At 42.1% G+C, this 19,460-nt stretch overlaps 1 protein-coding gene across 1 annotated transcript; it reads left to right on the top strand.

Moving 5' to 3' along the window:
• The first annotated feature begins 7,781 nt into the window (after window positions 1-7,781).
• LOC109908182 (XK-related protein 7) lies at window positions 7,782-19,201 on the top strand. The gene is made up of 3 exons (XM_020506722.2): window positions 7,782-8,884; window positions 16,020-16,219; window positions 16,747-19,201. Exons 1-3 carry the CDS (start codon window positions 8,268-8,270, stop codon window positions 17,703-17,705), a joined length of 1,776 nt encoding a protein of 591 aa, XP_020362311.1. The 5' UTR covers window positions 7,782-8,267; the 3' UTR covers window positions 17,706-19,201.
• Window positions 19,202-19,460: the final 259 nt, after the last annotated feature.

The raw sequence follows: 19,460 nt of genomic DNA, 5'->3' as shown, positions 1-19,460 counted from the left end.
TATGTATATTTATTATGTATTATGTTTATAAATTAAATACTGTGTACTCGAGAAATGTGACATGACAGTATTCAGACAGCCTACAACGAAAAAAGTGAACCGTCTGTTCTATCGTTAAACTGCACATCGGATCGCATTGAGCAAAATACTTGAAATAGCTTATCTATTAAATGAGAGATGGGAGGAATGGTCGCCTATCCTAACTTGTTTTATAGGCATTGAAACTATTTTGCGAGTATGAAACCATCACATTCAGAAATGAGGAGGAATGTAATCATGCAATGAAGATGGAAATAATAGGAAATAGATGCCTATTTCAAATTATTTTAGAATCCAAAGATAAAATAAATAGGCCTAGAATTTTGCTCTTCTCATCAACAGGAAATGATTGCATATTATTATATTTAGCTACCTGTTTTTTTGTTATGAATAACAGTAAATCTTGGTGGGGCAAAACAAAAATGTTATCCAAGCCAGCAATGCCACGACACAACACAGCACTAAACAATACAATAATTGCACTATAACGGTGACAAACGGTGCCCACAAAATGTCATGTGCCTACAGTATTGGCCAAAAGTTTTGAGAATTACACAAATATTAATTTCCACAAAGTTTGCTGCTTCAGTGTCTTTAGTTATTTTTGTCAGATGTTACTATGGAATACTGAAGTATAATTACAAGCATTTCATAAGTGTCAAAGGCTTTTATTGACAATTACATGAAGCTGATGCAAAGAGTTAATATTTGCAGTGTTGACCCTTCTGATTCAATACCTCTGCAATCCGCCCTGGCATGCTGTCAATTAACTTCTGGTCCACATCCTGACTGATGGCAGCCCATTCTTGCATAATCAATGCTTGGAGTTTGTCAGAATTTGTGGGTTTTTGTTTGTCCACCCGCCTCTTGAGGATTGACCACAAGTTCTCAATGGGATTAAGGTCTGGGGAGTTTCTTGGCCATGGACCCAAAATATCGATGTTTTGTTCCCCGAGCCACTTAATTATCACTTTTGCCTTATGGCAAGGTGCTCCAGCATGCTGGAAAAGGCATTGTTCATCATCAAACTCTTCCTGGATGGTTGGGAGAAGTTGCTCTCGGCGGATATGTTGGTACCATTCTTTATTCATGGCTGTGTTCTTAGGCAAAATTGTGAGTGAGCCCACTCCCTTAGCTGAGAAGCAACTCCACACATGAATTGCCTCAGGATGCTTTACTGTTGGCATGACACAGGACTGATGGTAGTGCTCACCTTGTCTTCTCCGGACAAGCTTTTTTCCGGATGCCCCAAACAATCGTAAAGGGGATTCATCAGAGAAAATGACTTTACCCCAGTCCTCAGCAGTCCAATCCCTGTACCTTTTGCAGAATATCAGTCTGTCCCTGATCTTTTTTCTGGAGAGAAGTGGCTTCTTTGCTACCGTTCTTGACACCAGGCCATCCTCCAAAAGCCTTTGCCTCACTGTGCGTCCAGATGCACTCACACCTGCCTGCTGCCATTCCTGAGCAAACTCTGTACTGGTGGTGCCCCGATCCCGCAGCTGAATCAACTTTAGGAGATGGTCCTGGTGCTTGCTGGACTATCTTGGGCGCCCTGAAGCCTTCTTCATAACAATTGAACCGCTCTCCTTGAAGTTTTTGATGATCCGATAAATGGTTGATTTGGATGCAATCTTACTGGCAGCAATATCCTTGCCTGTGAAGCCCTTTTTGTGCAAAGCAATGATGACGGCATGTGTTTCCTTGCAGGTAACCATGGTTGACAGAAGAAAAACAATGATTCCAAGCACCACCCTCCTTTTGAAGCTTCCAGTCTGTTATTCGAACTCAATCAGCATGACAGAGTGATCTCCAGCCTTGTCCTCGTCAACACTCATACCTGTGTTAACGAGAGAATCATTGACATGATGTCAGCTAGTCGTTTTGTGGCAGGGCTGAAATGCAGTGGAAATTATTTTGGGGGATTCAGTTCATTTGCATGGCAAAGAGGAACTTTGCAATTAATTGCAATTAATCTGATCACTCTTCATAACATTCTGGAGTATATGCAAATTGTCATCATACAAACGGAGGCAGCAGACTTTGTGAAAATTAATATTTGTGTCATCCTCAAAACTTTTGGCCATGACTGTACATAACGCTGTTCCATTAGCAGAGCTTTCTTTTCAGCACCATTGCATGAATCCTTACCACCGCTACACCTGGCTATCAGGAGAGCCTTTTCTGGCAGCGAAACAGTTATTATGCCTCATTTACTGCCTTTTCTAAAAACATAGCTGATATGGCTGACTTGCTTAAACAAATGTGGCTTCTACTGACTACCGAGATGTACAAACTATGGCATAAGGGGACGATGAGCAGATAAGATGCAATGAGCAAGCTAAGATGAACCTAGTCAATATAACTATTTGTTCAGCACTTTTAAAATGTACAGCAATAGAATTCAGAACATTGACCATTCTTACAGTATTCTCCATGTGCACCAAGTCAGAACCTAGGATAAATAAAGGGGGCATATAAGCAGACAATGAAAGCTCTTACAATATTTGATTATGACATTTCTCTAAAACCGACTATAGGTTACATGTGCACCACCACCAACTCAGAACAGTAGGCTATGTTATGAGGGGGAAATGGACCAAATGATTAGGGTGAGGCACATGGGCTTCTAGCAGTTTACTACACAACATACACTTAGTATTACATTCTCAGCTACAGTATACATATCTCCCTGGCATATTACATAATTCATGCAGCAGCATACAATACATTTTTGGACTCACCTTGTTGTGCTGTGCTCACTTGAACAGGAACGTGGCGCGACGGACCTTCTAGTGGGCAAATTTTGTCATCAAACTTTGTCATCAAAGTCTGGCGTTCTCTGGATTTATGGTGCTTTCAAGACAACTGGAAACTCAGAAAAAACAAAGTTGAATCATGACGTCAGTGATCTTTATGTCGGAGCTCTAGAAAGAACACTGAGTTCTCCGACTTGGAATTCCGAGTTGGATGACCGTTTAAAACGTATTTTCCCAGTCTGAGCTCTTTTTTCCCCCAGTCTGAGATTTCCCATTTCCGAGTTGTTTTGAATGCGTCAGAAGTCATGCTGGATTGACAGCATGGTCAATGTATTTAACATTTTCTGGCCCATGGTGTTGCATGTGAATATTAATGCTTTTAAGCTTGGAAAAGAAACCCTTAAGCCCAGACTTGGACCACACATCCTCTCCACTGAATAGCAGGCTAGTGATTGCTTTGCAACGCGTGCAGTTAGCCACTGATTCCTTCCAAACCACTCATTGTTGAATTTGCAATTTACAACTTGTTGTGTAATGTTTATGTCCAATAGCCGATGAGCACCGATACATTTTATCTAGAATTTCTCTTCATATGAAAATCATTGAAAACGATTTTCTCTGTCAGGATCAAGAACAAAGTCCTGCTGGGCATTAAGAAGATCGAGACAGGGGGTCATATTGAACTGAACATCTAGTATTTTCTGTGCAGCAGTATGTATAGATTGCCAAAATCTGGCAATCTCTCTACAACTCCAAAATACATGCATATAGGTTCCACTTTCAGAGGTACATCTTTTACAGTTAGGAGAAATGTCTGTTTTCATTCTATGGAGTCTCAGTGGGGGTTAATAAAATTTGTACAAAAATGTGTAATAAAATTATTTCATTTTTTCATGAGTAGAGGAGCAGTATACCCTGTCGCAAACCTCCGCCCATAACTCATCACTGATAGTCAGTCAAAGGTCCTTTCCCCATTTTATTTTCAAAGGAGTAAAGGAGGAGCCTCCTTTCTCAGAAAGGAGTCTATAGGAGATATACGAGATTTAGCCTTTAATGGATTGTGCTGTAGCAAGAAGGGTTTCAACTTCATTCAGCTGAGCTCTAAACCTCCTCTTGGAAGTAAATTAGGAAATGACATGTCTAATTTGAAGATATATTTTAAAAAAAAAATTGGATCTTGGCACATTGAATTCACTGCAGAGCTCTTGAAAGGATTTCAGTGTAGTGGGTTTCTAATGAAATAGGCCTGAAAAGGTCCTGATTCCTAGAGTATGCCAAAGATTTAAGTTGGCATCACTCAGGGCTTTTGGCAAGTCTGGGTTGCATACTATAGGTGAGTGAGAACATATTTGGGATGGGCACTTCTAATGTACATCTATGGCAGCACCCAAGGGGCTTGAATTTTCGAGCTCTCCCCATAGATTTTGCAGTGACGTAGAACCCCAAAGAGTGACAGAACACTGAGCCAATCACGGCACAACTAGAGAACATTACCAACCCCTACTCTGTGTATTTTCCGCTGGCTACCCCACCACAACAGAAAGCACTGAGCTAGGCTGAAACACCTGCATTTTGGAGTTGCTTTACTCAAGAAAGCAAAGAAGAAACCATGTTTGTATTCAACTTTATTAACTCATAGATGTTTTTTACATTGTTTGCAAACTGATATGTGACACGTATTAATGCGTATTAATGCCTAAATAAAGTGCAAAACAGGCCACACAAAACATATATACAGTACCAGTCAAAAGTTTGGACACACCTACTCATTCAAGGGTTATTAAGCCCAATACAATGTTGAAAAACAGAACGCTTCCCACCACTAGATCAAATAACTAGACGTGAGCTGGATGTGATCCCAATGTAGCAGAAGAAAGTGAAAGCTGCAACAGGGACTCTAAACAGAGCTCATGCGTGGCAAAGTGAGCGGCCATTGCCATGAAAGCTTAGTAGTCCTCTGGGCAGAGGCAGTAGGCCTTGTTACAATAGCCTAAGTATATAACACGTTTGACACAACCGTAATAATCATCATGAAACGGCTGTAAGTGTAACACAACAAAATAAATGATTTTACATTAACCTGTTTAACTGCATTGATATTGCTTAATTAATCATAGACCAGACTCATTATAGTTGCAAATACCATGCAGTTGCACCTTGGGAATCTAAACCAAACAGATTTTTTTTTCAGGTCTTCTGTTTCCCCACATTAACGGATTCATTATTCCCATCATGAAAATGTATCCCCATTCCCCAATCAAATAACTTCATCGATACCACAAATAAAACATAAAAATACAGCTTTTTACTCCAATCTGGCAACCCTCATAAAATCCAACATAGTAGGGCCTCCCGGGAAGCGCAGTGATCTAAGGCACTGCATCACAGAGCTAGCTGTGCCTTTAGAGATCCTGGTTCGAGTCCAGGCTCTGTCGCAGCCGGCCGCGAACCCGGCTGCATAGAAAACAGCATTGGCATTAATAAAATCATATGGCTACTTTATATTATAAATATTTTGGTGACAACCTGGTTGATTAACAATATTCGATTGTTAACATGTTTGCTCAAAATGCATTTCTCTAATGACTTTCAAACGATTGTTCTGAAGTTAGTGTAAACTTCAGAATTCCTATGAATGAATTTGCACAAAAATGTGTCTTTTCCTACGAATTAAGTAACACAAAAATATATATATTTTCATTCGAATTAAGCCACATAAAAACGCACAAATCTGCTTAAATACCTTTGAGTGTGAGATTGTGTTGCAACCTCTTATAGCCTACGAAAACCTGGGCTCTCTACTTTAGTCATAACATTACTGTCCTATATTTTTGTTGAAACATATCCTCAAACCTCAAATTGTTTGAGTCGTGCACTCGCTTAGGGGAGACCGTGGGAAATGATAACCTATTTTGTATTTGTATCTAGGCTATTAGAGAGACCATGGTTAGTGATAATTTACAGAGTGGCTCTCTATTTGTTCGCAGAATATTATTTTTTCCCCCATTCTGGATGACTAAAGATTTCTTCTGAAATATTGACAAATAATTACTGTAGCCTATATTTTGAGCTCTTATTACGGCGCCGATCGGAAAAATTAAATTGGACTCGCATTGTTCCACTCTTAACTCGCCCCGTCCAGGTCTCGATCACAACACGGGTGTTTTTCCCCCTATCCCACTCCCCCTGAAACACCCTTGGGATCACGGCCAGGGATCAGCCTCTGGGGCGTTTAGGGTTAAATGCCTTGCTCAATGCAGAAGTTTCACCTAGTTGGCTCGGGGATTCGAACTAACAACCTTTGGGTTACTGGACTAATGCTCTAACGGAGAGGCTATCTGTCCCCATCTTTACCCGTTGCAAATGCAATATGTCACGGTAACGTCTCTGTGGTGACGAGAGAAAACAGAACGAATCTCATAGAATTAGAATGAGACAATTCGTTCTACTTCCATGGAATCGGCCCTCAGCCTAACATTTATCAACTTCCCGCGTGTCTGAAATACAACAATGTTTGCAACGTTAGTAATGCGCTAACTGCTGTCCCCAATTGTCACAGTTCATCCTCCATCTAATTCAGGCCTATTATTCATGATGATTAGACGTTCCTTTTAATTAAACTTCAAATGGCTTAAAAGCCAAAAGATTATCTTAGAAAATGACCGACGCACCAGCCAAGACCCATACCGTCGTCTGCAGGAATTGGAGAAATGCGACAGCAGCGGAACTTCGTGAGATGTGCCCACAGCAAAAGGCCCGTTATTTGGCTTATGAGGAACCACCTAAGGAGGCGCAGGGTGTGATGGCTGTAGCGCGGCAGAGGGTGTGTGCCAGGCTGACAGAGTGGAAAGGCAGACAGGCCACTGTGAATGCTGCGCAACAGTCAGAAAGAGCTAGGAGAGACACAATAATCGGTCAACTGAAGGCTACAGAGGCGCGCAACAGGGTTCGCCTTATGAGGCTGCGTCACCAGAACATCAGGGTAAGACCATGAAAGTTGTATAGACGTTTTTTCAATCAACTTACAACAAGCCACCAACATATATCTCCATAGCATCCATAGTACTTTTTGTTTGCTTTGCTACAGTGTATGTTCCACTGTTTACATTGAATGTGAAAATATAGGCCTATTCAGTATCTTTCAGTCTTCTCTTTACCTCTACCTGCTTGTTTCATTATTGCTCTCAAGACCCAAGATATAAGTCTGATGATCGCCTGTCAGCCCACTGCTCAGAGGGCTGTACGGCTGGAGCTTTTACTGCCACAAGAAGAGACAGGACTCAATGTTCAGGATCCTTTTGACAAACTCCAGGTTAGCAAAGCCATATCTAAAGACAACGTTAGCATACTGAGCTAAAGCCTGACCTCATACTAACATGACTCTTCTACAAGAACCAGGCAAGGTACTGTGGATATGACTGTCTGAGTAAAAGTATAACGAGTATGTGAATCATGGAAATGGCAACAAATAAAACACTCACCTATTCATTCAGGTCTTTCTGTATATTTTTAGAGGAAGAGGGTTGAGCAGCTACTGGATAAGAGCTGGGGAACTCTGGAAAGAAGTTGGTGATGGGATGACAATCGGAGATGAACATGCTCTCTTAATAAAAAATACCCACACTGAGCCTGTCCAAGCTAATCAACTTCATTGTTCTGTCTTGCTTTCTCTCATACATCCTCTCTGCAATTTTTTATACAACAATCTTAGCCCTACTGATTAACTTTGTAGATTTTTTACAACTCTGCTTCACATTTTCACCAGTAGGTGTCAGTATAATAAGAGACTGTACCAGGATCCATAGGCGCCTGCTTTTTGATAGCCCTATGTCAGTCACATCATCATATGAAGACATTTTAAAAGTACAGTATCTTTGTGGCACATGGATCATGTAGGCCTAAATTACACCGAGGAGGAACCAGCTTTTTTTATAGCAAATTACTCGTAGGAAACAAAGGACTGAATATACTTGTAAATTGACTTAATATAATATATTTTAGCAGGAAAGATAATACATTTCATATACATATCCCAGTCATATTTGTATTTATTTTTCCCAAGGGAAATGTTCAAACAAAAAAATAAAAACACACACATACACGTACTACATATATACACACAGCAACAACACAGCCTCCATATAATTCATTTCATAATAAATAATAGTAAATTGACATTTTAACATCTGATATGTGTTCTCATAACGGCCATCTCAGTATTGTTCGGTTCGGCACTGATGGAACGTCCAACTGTTTCGTCATGGCCCCCCTGCCAGTGCAAATGCAGTATTTAATAAAACTGCCCAATCATTAATCTTATGATCTAGCTTGCTAAAATTTCACACTTAATTTCCGTTATATGGTAGAGCTAAATCAATCACATTTTTGTCAGGATTTAAAAAATGAAATATCGTTTTCGCTTTCTCACCTCCCTCGCCTTTTATTCCTCCCTTCCTTTCTCCACCACACATGCATGCATTCACACACATACGCGACCCCCTCCTCCCTTCCATAATTTCCCCATCTCCCTTACCCACTCTCTTCTCTACAACAAACATGGCCGCTAAATCTGATGGTGCACCCGTCTCGTTGCGAAATGACATCCTGCCCGAGGGTCTGCCCGGTTCAGATCAACGTTCGCCTCAGTGCCACCCTGATAGGAAGCGCTACTCACTCCACGATTGCAGCTGGACGCTATGTGCCCTTTTGGTGTTCTTTTCGGACGGGGCCTCAGACCTGTGGCTGGCAGCGGATTACTACCTCAGCCGGAACTACTGGTGGTTTGCATTGACACTGGTCTTCGTGATCGTCCCATCTGTGGTGGTTCAGGTGCTGAGTTTTAGGTGGTTCGCCTATGATTATTCGGATACCAACGACAGTAGCACAGCCGCAGCAGCGGTCGCAGCATCGGGCGCCGAGAGCCATTTCACCACCAAGGACAGCGATCAAACGGGCGCTGGCCGCGATGCTGAGTTCGGGAAATTGCCTACGACGGGCACTATGGGAGGAGCCCGGGGTTGCTGCAGAGCCTGTATGTGGCTCTTTCAATGCTTCATCCATATATTTCAGCTAGCACAGGTCTGGAGGTAAGATCACCCATGCTCTCTCATATACGGATACTGTACTGGCTTGAGCGTGTGTGTGACAGGGTTCTGCGAAGATGGTGATCAAAGCATTCTAAAAGCCCTAGTAGCCCTACTAGACTACGATGTCTGGGTTCGTTTTAACAGCTCAACTTGACCTAATTGTTAAACGAATTTAAACTCATCCAGAGAGAAGGCTACTGTATTTACAATAGGGTCGATTCCGATTTAGGAATTTACGCCTATCCTACACACTTCTCAGTAATTCAGATTTACACAAGAGGTCCACATAGCACATTGGGGTCGATGAAACAATGACAACGTTCACATGCACACCAATATCTCGTTATTATTAGGGATACTCAAGTATTCTGTTTTGGAGTTGACACATAAACATCATATCCCGTTTACCATAACCCGAAAAAGGCTCGTATCTCAGTTTTGAGAAACACGTATAAAATGCCTGGGATATGCTGATTTTAGACGGGGAAACTGGCATGTAAAAATCTTATCTCCTTTACTGTTTTTTTCTGGGTCTGCACAAGCTCTGTTTCGCATATCATTGGTGTTGTGTGATGATATTTTCATCTGATTGTCAAACAAATCACTTCAAAAAGTAGGCTACCTGCACAGTTGGATCCACCATAATAATGTATTTGGCTGATACTCCGTACTGGACAGTATAGCCTACTGGCTACTTTCACCCTTAATTTAGACAACTTCCTGCTTATAATTTCTGACATTTGGTAGACCAAATGATAATTTCCGACATTTGGTAGACCAAATGATAATTTCCGACATTTGGTAGACCAAATGATAATTTCCGACATTTGGTAGACCAAATGATAATTTCCGACATTTGGTAGACCAAATGATAATTTCCGACATTTGGTAGGCCAAATTATAATTTCCGACATTTGGTAGACCAAATTATAATTTCCGACATTTGGTAGACCATTTGTTTGTTAAGTATAGTTACATGCAGCTTCTCTTTTGTCATAACTTCTTGCACCAGAAGACTAAATAAAGTAGTTCTCACCTGAATAATGTTTTACATTGATATAATTAATACATTAGTAATAAAATTAACACCAGTAAAGTTGTATATTTCTTTTAGGGACCGGGAAGAAAACTCACTAACTCCAAAACAGTGGAAAGATTGGTCCTGTGCAAAATGTCATCAGTTTGAATGGTTTTAGGGAAATTAAAATCTGAGAAAACTATTAAACATGTTTCTTGTAAGACATCAGTTTGTTTTAGGTGCATATTTGGGGTTGAAATAGTGTCTGCTTGCATAACAGTGTCAAAGATAACACATTACACTTGCATTTTCTCAAGAGATGCTGAAATAAATAAATATTTCTCCACTCCTGTTCCCAAGACAAAATTAACATTTATTGTATCATTTCACTGCAAAAAAATGCTTCCTTCTGCAGGAGTTAGTATGATATTATACTACATGTGAGGTTATAGGCCTACAGTGAATACACATTTCAGTTACTATTCCATTTAACCCATATGCATTTAATTGAGGAATATTCAGTTCATTCATTGATACAGGGGCGGCAGGTAGCCTAGTGGTTAGAGCATTTGACTAGTAACCAATAGGTTGCAATATTGAATCCCCGAGCTGACTAGGTAAAAATCTGTCGTTCTGCCCCTGAACAAGGCAGTTAACCCACTGTTCCTAGGCCGTCATTGAAAAAAGGTAAAATAAAAAGATTAATGGGTCCTGAGATCCTCAAAAGGTTGTACAGCTGCAACATTGAGCGCACTGGTTGCATCACTGCCTGGTACAGCAATTGCTCGGCCTCTGACTGCAAGGCACTACAGAAGGTAGTGCGTATGGCCCAGTACATCACTGGGGCTAAGATGCCTGCCATCCAGGACCTCTACACCAGGTGGTGTCAGAGGAAGGACTATTTGCATTGTGTGCCCCCCTACCCCTCTTTTTACGCTGCTGCTACTCTCTGTTTATCATATATGCATAGTCACTTTAACGATACATTCATGTACATACTACCTCAATTGGGCCGACCAACAAGTGCTCCTGCACATTGGTCTACCAGGCTATCTGCATTGTGTCCCGCCAACCCCTCTCTCATGCTACTGCTACTCTCTGTTCATCATATATGCATAGTCACTTTAACCATATCTACATGTACATACTATCTCAATCAGCCTAACCGGTGTCTGTATGTAGCCTCGCTACTGTATATAGCCAGTCTTTTTACTGTTGTTTTATTTTTTTACTTACCTATTGTTCACCTAATATCTTTTTTGCACTATTGGTTAGAGCCTATAAGTAAGCATGTCACTGTAAGGTCTACCTACACCGGTTGTATTTGAAACAGCTAATCCCGAATAAGACCTTAAATGGGATATGAGCCACTATCCAGAATACTGTGCGCATGTGAACATGGTCATTGGAAGCCCATACATTTTTAATGAAGGAAGCGAAGTGGGCGGGGGACCATTGGACGATGCAAGCATGGGTGAGGGACGTAAAACCGCAGGACCAAAGTCGGATCTCTGTACACATACAGAGGGAAGTCTGGCTTCCCTTGGCATCCATGAATACATGCCACTGCATGTCCCAAAAGCACAACGTTAGCCTAATATGATCCACTAATACTCAGACCCTCAGGAACTGTTTAAACGGTCTTGGCAGAGGAAATAAATGTAAATGGAATAGAAGGATGCAAAATGTAAGCAACTCATTGAAGAAAACTAACACCAAAGTGGCAGTAATAAATATATATATGGGTATTATTTAGCTTGGATGTCAAAATTTCATCCATGCATATTATCCAGTTAAATGTAATCGAAAATGTCATCTATGTAATCCCCAAAAGTAATTATTTATCATAAACAATAACTAGTAATGCTGTATACTCAAAGAAAAGGTTAAAATCTCACCTTTCTGGTAAAAATAGTTATAAATTGCTGAGGTTTAGTCACTATTGAGGACACAAGCTCAAGTACACAGTACAAATATTATAAAAATATGAAATATTTGATATGATGTATTTCCTATTCAACAAAAGGCTTGAAATGACATATACTTTCTAAATATAGCATAATGACATGATAAAACGACTAACTATAAGATTTCACCTGCCTTATAACTGTAATAATATGTAAATACATATTTGTATGTAAAAATGTGCATATTTTCTAAAGGTCTCTCTTGATCAAAACTTCTGCCCCCATCTTTGTGAACATATCACAGAGCTCTAGGAACTCACCTTTCATCTCATGTTAATATTGTCCGTCTGTGGCAAACAGAAAATGTTTGTTTCAAATCGATTATTTATTTTTGATTAATGGATATAAATCGATCTCTGAATGTGCTATCATGATGAAACCACTCCCTCCTGCTGCGCTACGACCTAATGCTTGCAGGCATGTGCTTTGTCAGTGGCTGTGATGTAGGGTTCAGCCAGGAGTTGATGGACAGTCAGAAGAGTGAATGAAATGGTAGGAGGGACATCCCAGCTTCAAGTGGTTTCAGATTTCACATCATACGTCACAAGGGGTCAGAAAAAATATTACTGTGTATGTGGGAACCAGGGCTATCGCTCAATGCAAGCCATTTCGATATCCACTATGGTATCCACATATCAATTTATAAGCAAAAATGTCAGACAGAACCAGTACCAGAACCACACAGGTCTGCTAAAAAGGGACCTTACATCTAAGAGGTTTTAAGAGGGCACACAATTAAAATTCGGAATAATGGCACGGCTCTAAACCTTATTCATGGTTTCCTCACACATACAGTTGAAGTTGGAAGTTTACATACACCTTAGCCAAATACATTTAAATTCAGTTTTTCACAATTCCTGACATTTAATACCTGGACTTTGTTGTCCTTAAGCCATTTTGCCACACTTTGGAAGTATGCTTGGGGTCATTGTCCATTTGGAAGACCCATTTGCGACCAAGCTTTAACTTCCTGACTGACATCTTGAAATGTTGCTTCAATATATCTACATAATTTCCTGCCTCATGATGCCATCTATTTTGTGAAGTGCACCAGTCCCTCCTGCAGCAAAGCACCCCCACAACATGATGCTTCCACCCCCGTGCTTCACGGATGGGATGGTGTTCTTTGGCTTGCAAGCCTCCCCCTTTTTCCTCCAAACATAATGGTGGTCATTATGGCCAAGCAGTTCTATTTTTGTTTCATCAGACCAGAGGACATTTCTCCAAAAAGTACGATATTTCTCTCCATGTGCAGTTGCAAACCATAGTCTAGCTTTTTATGGCGGTTTTGGAGCAATGGCTTCTTCCTTGCTGAGCGGCCTTTCAGGTTATGTCGATATAGGACTTGTTTTACTGTGGATATAGATACTTTTGTACATGTTTCCTCCAGCATCTTCACAAGGTCCTTTGCTGCTGTTCTGGGATTGATTTGCACTTTACGCCCCAAAGTACCTTCATCTCTAGGAGACAGAATGCGTCTCCTTCCTGAGGGGTATGACGGTCCCATGGTGTTTATACTTGCGTACTATTGTTTGTACAGATGAACGTGGTACCTTCAGGCGTTTGGAAATTGCTTCGAAGGATGAACCAGACTTGTGGAGGTCTACAATTTTTTTCTGAGGTCTTGGCTGATATCAAGCAAAGAGGCACAGAGTTTGAAGGTAGGACTTGAAATACATCCACGGGTACACCTCCAACTCAAATGATGTCAATTAGCCTATCAGAAGCTTCTAAAGTCATGACATAATTTTCTGGAATTTTCCAAGCTTTTTAAAGGCACTGTCAACTTAGTATTTGTACACTTCTGACCCACTGGAATTGTGATACAGTGAATTATAAGTGAAATAATCTGTCTGTAAACAATTGTTGGAAAAATTACTTGTGTCATGCACAAAGTAGATGTCCTAACCGACTTGCCAAAACTATAGTTTGTTAACAAGAAATTTGTGGAGTGGTTGAAAAATGAGTTTTAATGACTCCAACCTAAGTTTATGTAAACTTCCTACTTCATCTGTATAATTGAATTAAATGTATTTGATAGCAGGCATGTTCACAAACCTTTTGTGGAGAGCTTCCTACTTCCGACTTCAACTGTAAATGTGGTGGAATTATTAGGGAGAAGTTGAAAATGGCAGTGAAGACACTTGCCAGTTGGTCTAAGCATGCTCCGAGTACACGTCCTGGAAATCCATCTGGCCCTGTGGCCTTGTGATGTTTAAAGGTCTTACTCACAATGGCAATGGAGAGCGGGACCACACAGTCCTCCCGAACAGCTGGTGCTCTCATGCATGCTTCAGTGTTGCTTGCCTCGAAGCGAGGCATTTAGCTCGTCTGGTAGGCTCGCGTCACTGGGCAGCTCGCGGCTGGGTTTCTCTTTGTAGTCCGTAATAGTTTGCAAGCCCTGTCACATCCGACGAGTGTCAGAGCCGGTGTAATAGGATTCAATCTTAGTCTTGTATCAATCTTAGTCTTAGTCTTGTACACCCCCGCCCCTCGTCTTACCAGACGTAGCTGCTCTGTCCTGCCAATGCACGGAAAACCCAGCCAGTTCTATTTTATCCATGTCGTCGCTCAGCCACGACTCATAAAACACAAGATATTACAGTTTTTAATGTCCCGTTGGTAGGATAGTCTTGATCATAGATCATCCAGTTTATTTTCCAGTGAAAACGTTGGCCAATAGGACGGAAGGTAGTGGTGGTTTACCCACTTGCCAATGAATTCTCACAAGGCACCCCGACCTCCGCCCCCGGTATCTCAGTCTTTTCTTCACGCGAATGACAGGGATTTGGGCCTGGTCTCGGGAAAGCAGTATAACCTTCGCGTCAGACTCATTAAACAAAGAATCTTCATCTAGTTCGAGGTGAGTAATCGCTGTTCTGATGTCCAGAAGCTCTGTTTGGGTGGCCTCCCGAGTGGTGCAGTGGTCTAAGGCACTGCATCACAGTGCTAGCTGTGCCACTAGAGCTCCTGGTTCGAGTCCAGGCTCTCTCACAGCCGGGAGACCCATGGGGCGGCGCACAATTGGCCCAGGGTCTTCTGGGTTAGTGGAGGGTTTGGCCGGCAGGGATGCTTTTTTCCCCATTAGCGACTCCTGTGGCGGGCTGGGCACAATGCATGCTGACACGGTCGCCAGGTGTACAGTGTTTCCTCCGATACATTGGTGCGGCTGGCTTCCCGGTTAAGTGGGTGTTGTGTCAAGAAGCAGTACAGCTTGGCTGGAAGGACTCACGGCTCTCGACCTTCGCCTCTCCCGAGTTCGTACGGGAGTTGCAGCGATGAGACAAGACCGTAACTACCATTTGGATACCCTGAAATTGGGGAGAAAAAGGGGTAAAAGTTAAATATATATATATTTTTAATGGAAAATAAGCTCTTTTTGGTCATAAGAGATGGTAGCAGCAACATTATGTACAAAATAAGTAAAAATAAATAAATAAATAGCACAGTTGGTTAGGAGTCCCAGAACAGGATGCTTTTGGATTACTTTGAATGAGCATAATCATTAGTGGGCAACTATAGCATACAATTATGTGTGTACTGTGTGTATATGACATGTGTATATGACAGAGGAAACCAGAACAAAAACTGTTATACTAACTCCTTGTTCACTGGGCTCATTGAGATACTGTAGTGTAGAGCTCTCTTCTGTCCCATGATCCCATCTTCCCTCTAGCCATCACAGAGAAACACCTCTCTTTCACAAAATCAGACAGAGGTAATAAAGTAACAAAAACAGTCCCTGCATTTCACTACATTTAGAGAGGTCAAATGAGAAAGTGTAATGTTATATTGTCAAAGCAATCACTTCTGTAGCTTTGAGAGGAAAGGATGAAGTGACCAGACCCGCTCAGTGGCACTCTACCAAGAGATGACATACCATTACCAGTTATTCTGTCTGGATGGAGTGACAGTTTCCAGGCTGTCTGGAGAGTATGATGTTCAGTTGCTAGAATGAGGCTGGACTGAGGCTGCAAAGAGCCATCTGTCTTGGGATGGTGCTGGCATGTGGATGAAACAGATTGATATGGAGCGTCTCTCGATAGCTGGAGATTCTTCTCTCGCACAAATTATGACATAATTCTAATATCATACTCATGCCTTTCCCTCTCTGTCCCTATCCCCTCACCTCCCCTCTGATGTTCCACAGGTATGTCCATGCCCTGTACTTGGGGGTGCAGAGTCGCTGGCGTGGGGACCATGAGAGACGTCACTTCTACTGGCGCATGATGTTTGAGAGTGCTGACATCAGCATGCTGCGTCTGTTGGAGTCGTTCCTGAAGAGCGCCCCCCAGCTGGTCCTGCAGCTAAGCATCATGGTCCAGGCCAGCCAGGTCCTCCCGTTGCAGGGTGAGTCACGATCTGAACACAAATACTGACCTGAACCTTAATAATTACCAGTGACATCACCATCTCAAACTACCCCATACAATCCACTGTGACCTTCACTTTGATGGCCGGCATCCTAGCGGTTAAGAGCATTGGGCCATTAACCGAAAGGTCGCTGGTTTGAATCCCTGAGCCGACTAGGTGAAAAATCTGATGTGCCATTGAGCAAGGCACTTAACTCTAATTGCTCCTGTAAGTCCTTTACCTTATCACTCACTAATGATAATCACCCCCTCAAACTCCCCCATATAATGACCTCACATAGTCACAACTGCCAGATTTTCATTCAATGCAGTTAGTCACCATTCTTAATTTTACAACAACAAAAAAATCCCTTCACACAGAGCCACTAATTTTTTGTGGCCCCCACCCCCATCAAAGTTGCCCATACCTGCTCTAAAGAATTCCTTAACCTACAATAGAGCCTTCTGATTCACACAGACTCAATCTTAATTATTCTTTCTCCCTGCCTCTCCCTCTTTCTCCAGGCCTCTCAGCCTCTGCCTCGCTGGTGTCCCTGTCCTGGATGATCGCCTCCTACCAGAAGGTTCTAAGGGACTCCCGGGACGATAAGCTGCCCATGTCCTACAAGGCCGTCAGTGTGCAAATCCTGTGGCACCTGTTTACCATCGGAGCCCGTACGATGGCCTTCGCCCTGTTCGCCTCCGTATTCCAGCTCTACTTCGGTATCTTCATCGTGGCCCATTGGTGCATCATGACATTCTGGATCATTCAAGGCGAAACAGACTTCTGCATGTCCAAATGGGAGGAGGTCATCTATAACATGATGGTCGGCATAGTGTATGTTTTCTGTTGGTTCAGCGTGAGGGAGGGGCGCACACGCTGCCGTATGCTCATCTACAGTGTGGTTGTATTCATTGAGAATGTGGCACTCACCACATTCTGGTATGTGTACCGTGGCCCACATACCTCTGACTTCAGTGCCCTGATCATAGTGTGTATGGTGGCCAGTAGCTACGCTCTGGGCACCTTCTTTATGTTAGTCTACTACTGCCTGCTGCACCCTGACGGTCCTATCTCAGGGTGGTTATGGGGGGTACCAGAGGAGATAGCAGTGGAGTCCTGCCTTTCGCCAGCTTCCTCTCTTCCTCCAGATGTAGTAGCGAGCCCCCCCAGGACTCTGCAGAGGACTAAAGGGGGAGACCGTGAGCAGATGGGAGGGGCTAATGCAGACGTGTTTCTGGTACGAACACTTAAAAGAGGAGCCAAGCCAAATCTCCCACCCCTCATCCCTAGGACAGAAGGGCCAGTCATCCGTATAGACTTGCCAAGGAAGAAGTACCCTGCCTGGGATGCCCACTTCATCGACCGCCGTCTGCGCAAAACCATTCTGGTGCTCGAGGCTGCTGCTCCGGTCACACCAAGGATCCAGTACCGCTGTCTGGGCTCAGCCACAGAGGTGATGGAGTATGAGACCACAGTGTGAACCGCTTAGAGTACAGTTACTCAACTGGCTATCATCCAGCTGGCAAAGCCCCACAGTGGCACACAGCTGACTAACTCTCTCTGAGGATCAGTTATGCTCTAGTCCCACTCTGTGCTGTAAAGCATCAAGAATACACTGGCTGGGAGAGGGGGAGTGCGTGGAAAGGGTTTCACATCAAATGTCTGGGATAGAAAGACGATGTCTGATGTGGCCTAAGTAGGTGACCACGTGAGGTTTGTATTTTGGTGCCATGTCAGTCTAATTTCTCCGGTTTAGGGGGATGGTACAGGGAGAGTTATGGGCCAGGGGTCAGAGATCAGTGAAAGTGCAGAGGGACACAAAAAGAGGATCTGGATAGCTGTCAATCAGAGGGAAACCATCCTCAATGAACTTGCTCCAAAATAATGTCCTCTCAAGCCAATGCAAATACCATCAGAGACAATACCTAAACATTTATGAATACCTATGACAATACCTCTGTTAATTTATTATGATTATACACCATAACAGTAGATAAGTCACATGGTTAATACATACCTGTCTAATTGAGCTACTGGAACAGGATATTTTGACTGCTGTGTGTGATTTGTCATAGCTATTTATGCATGTTGAAGTAATCTCAAAGCCTTAATAAGTGGTCTAAAATCCATAGGACAATTTCTAAAGAGAGAGAAATTGAGAAGATGTATTGGGATGAATGTTCAATACACTTTGTTGTCATACAGTTAGTGTGGTATTATGACAACATTTGTGTAGTATAATAAACATGAGGCTGGATACTGAATGTGCAGGATTGCAGAACCATGGATTGCTGTATTTTGTCTAACTTGTCTGGACTCTGGTTGCCCTGTAGAAAATAGTTTAGATATCTTTCAATCTTAATGATGATGATACAGTGTGTGCTTCGTGTGTATCTAGGTGGTCAGTGCTCCATAAAGAAATGTTCTATCTGTCTAACACTAAAAATGGAGTGCATTGTATCAACTTTAAATCCAGAAGAACAAGACAGAAACCTTATGTGGCTGAGAAGTGGAAACAAGGTTGAAACTGGGAGCATTTGTATATGAGGTGTATGCGTGCGCGTGTTCGTGCACATTTGTATGTTGTACATTGGGGTTCATATGATATTGTGTTGTAGAAAGATGAAGCTTTAGTTCTTAAATGCTGTCCAGGTAACTCAATTATCCCGCTAGCACTAAGATGAATACAATATCTCCACACAGAACCATCAACACAGCCACAGAACTATGAAGCCACGGCTCCACGTTGGTGCTAACTGTTGAGTCTGTTTATAAACACCACAACTTACCTTATACAGTGGTCTGGATTCATCCATCAAACCATACTGGTTTGGGTGGGCTGTACCTCAAATACACATACCAGAATGAAAGCCTTAAACTGGTCAAGCCAGACTGTTGCTGGTGACTGCAGAAAAAAAGAACAGAGACTTTCATTATGTTGTTGTTGGGAAAATAAAGAGCAATGTGTTTACCTTCTCCATGACCAATTCATTCTTTCAATGTGTGGTTTTCAGAAACCAAATGCAACCACAGTTATCCAAAATATGGCCAATTATCCAAAACATAAATCCAGATTTCAGGTCAGGTAAATGCAGTTATCCAAATACAATAGAATAGTTTAAATGTGAAGCAGATAATCAAACAGATAGGAAGAAATAGACAGATCCATCTAATCATTCTGCTAAAGTGACAGATTATTCTGATTAGACTGTTCAGTGGTAAAAAGCTAAATCAT

Source organism: Oncorhynchus kisutch, linkage group LG17 (assembly GCF_002021735.2).
Source record: "Oncorhynchus kisutch isolate 150728-3 linkage group LG17, Okis_V2, whole genome shotgun sequence".
Lineage (NCBI taxonomy): Eukaryota > Metazoa > Chordata > Actinopteri > Salmoniformes > Salmonidae > Oncorhynchus > Oncorhynchus kisutch.
Note: the sequence above shows the minus strand (reverse complement) of the source record. Positions and strands in the feature narration are given on the sequence as shown.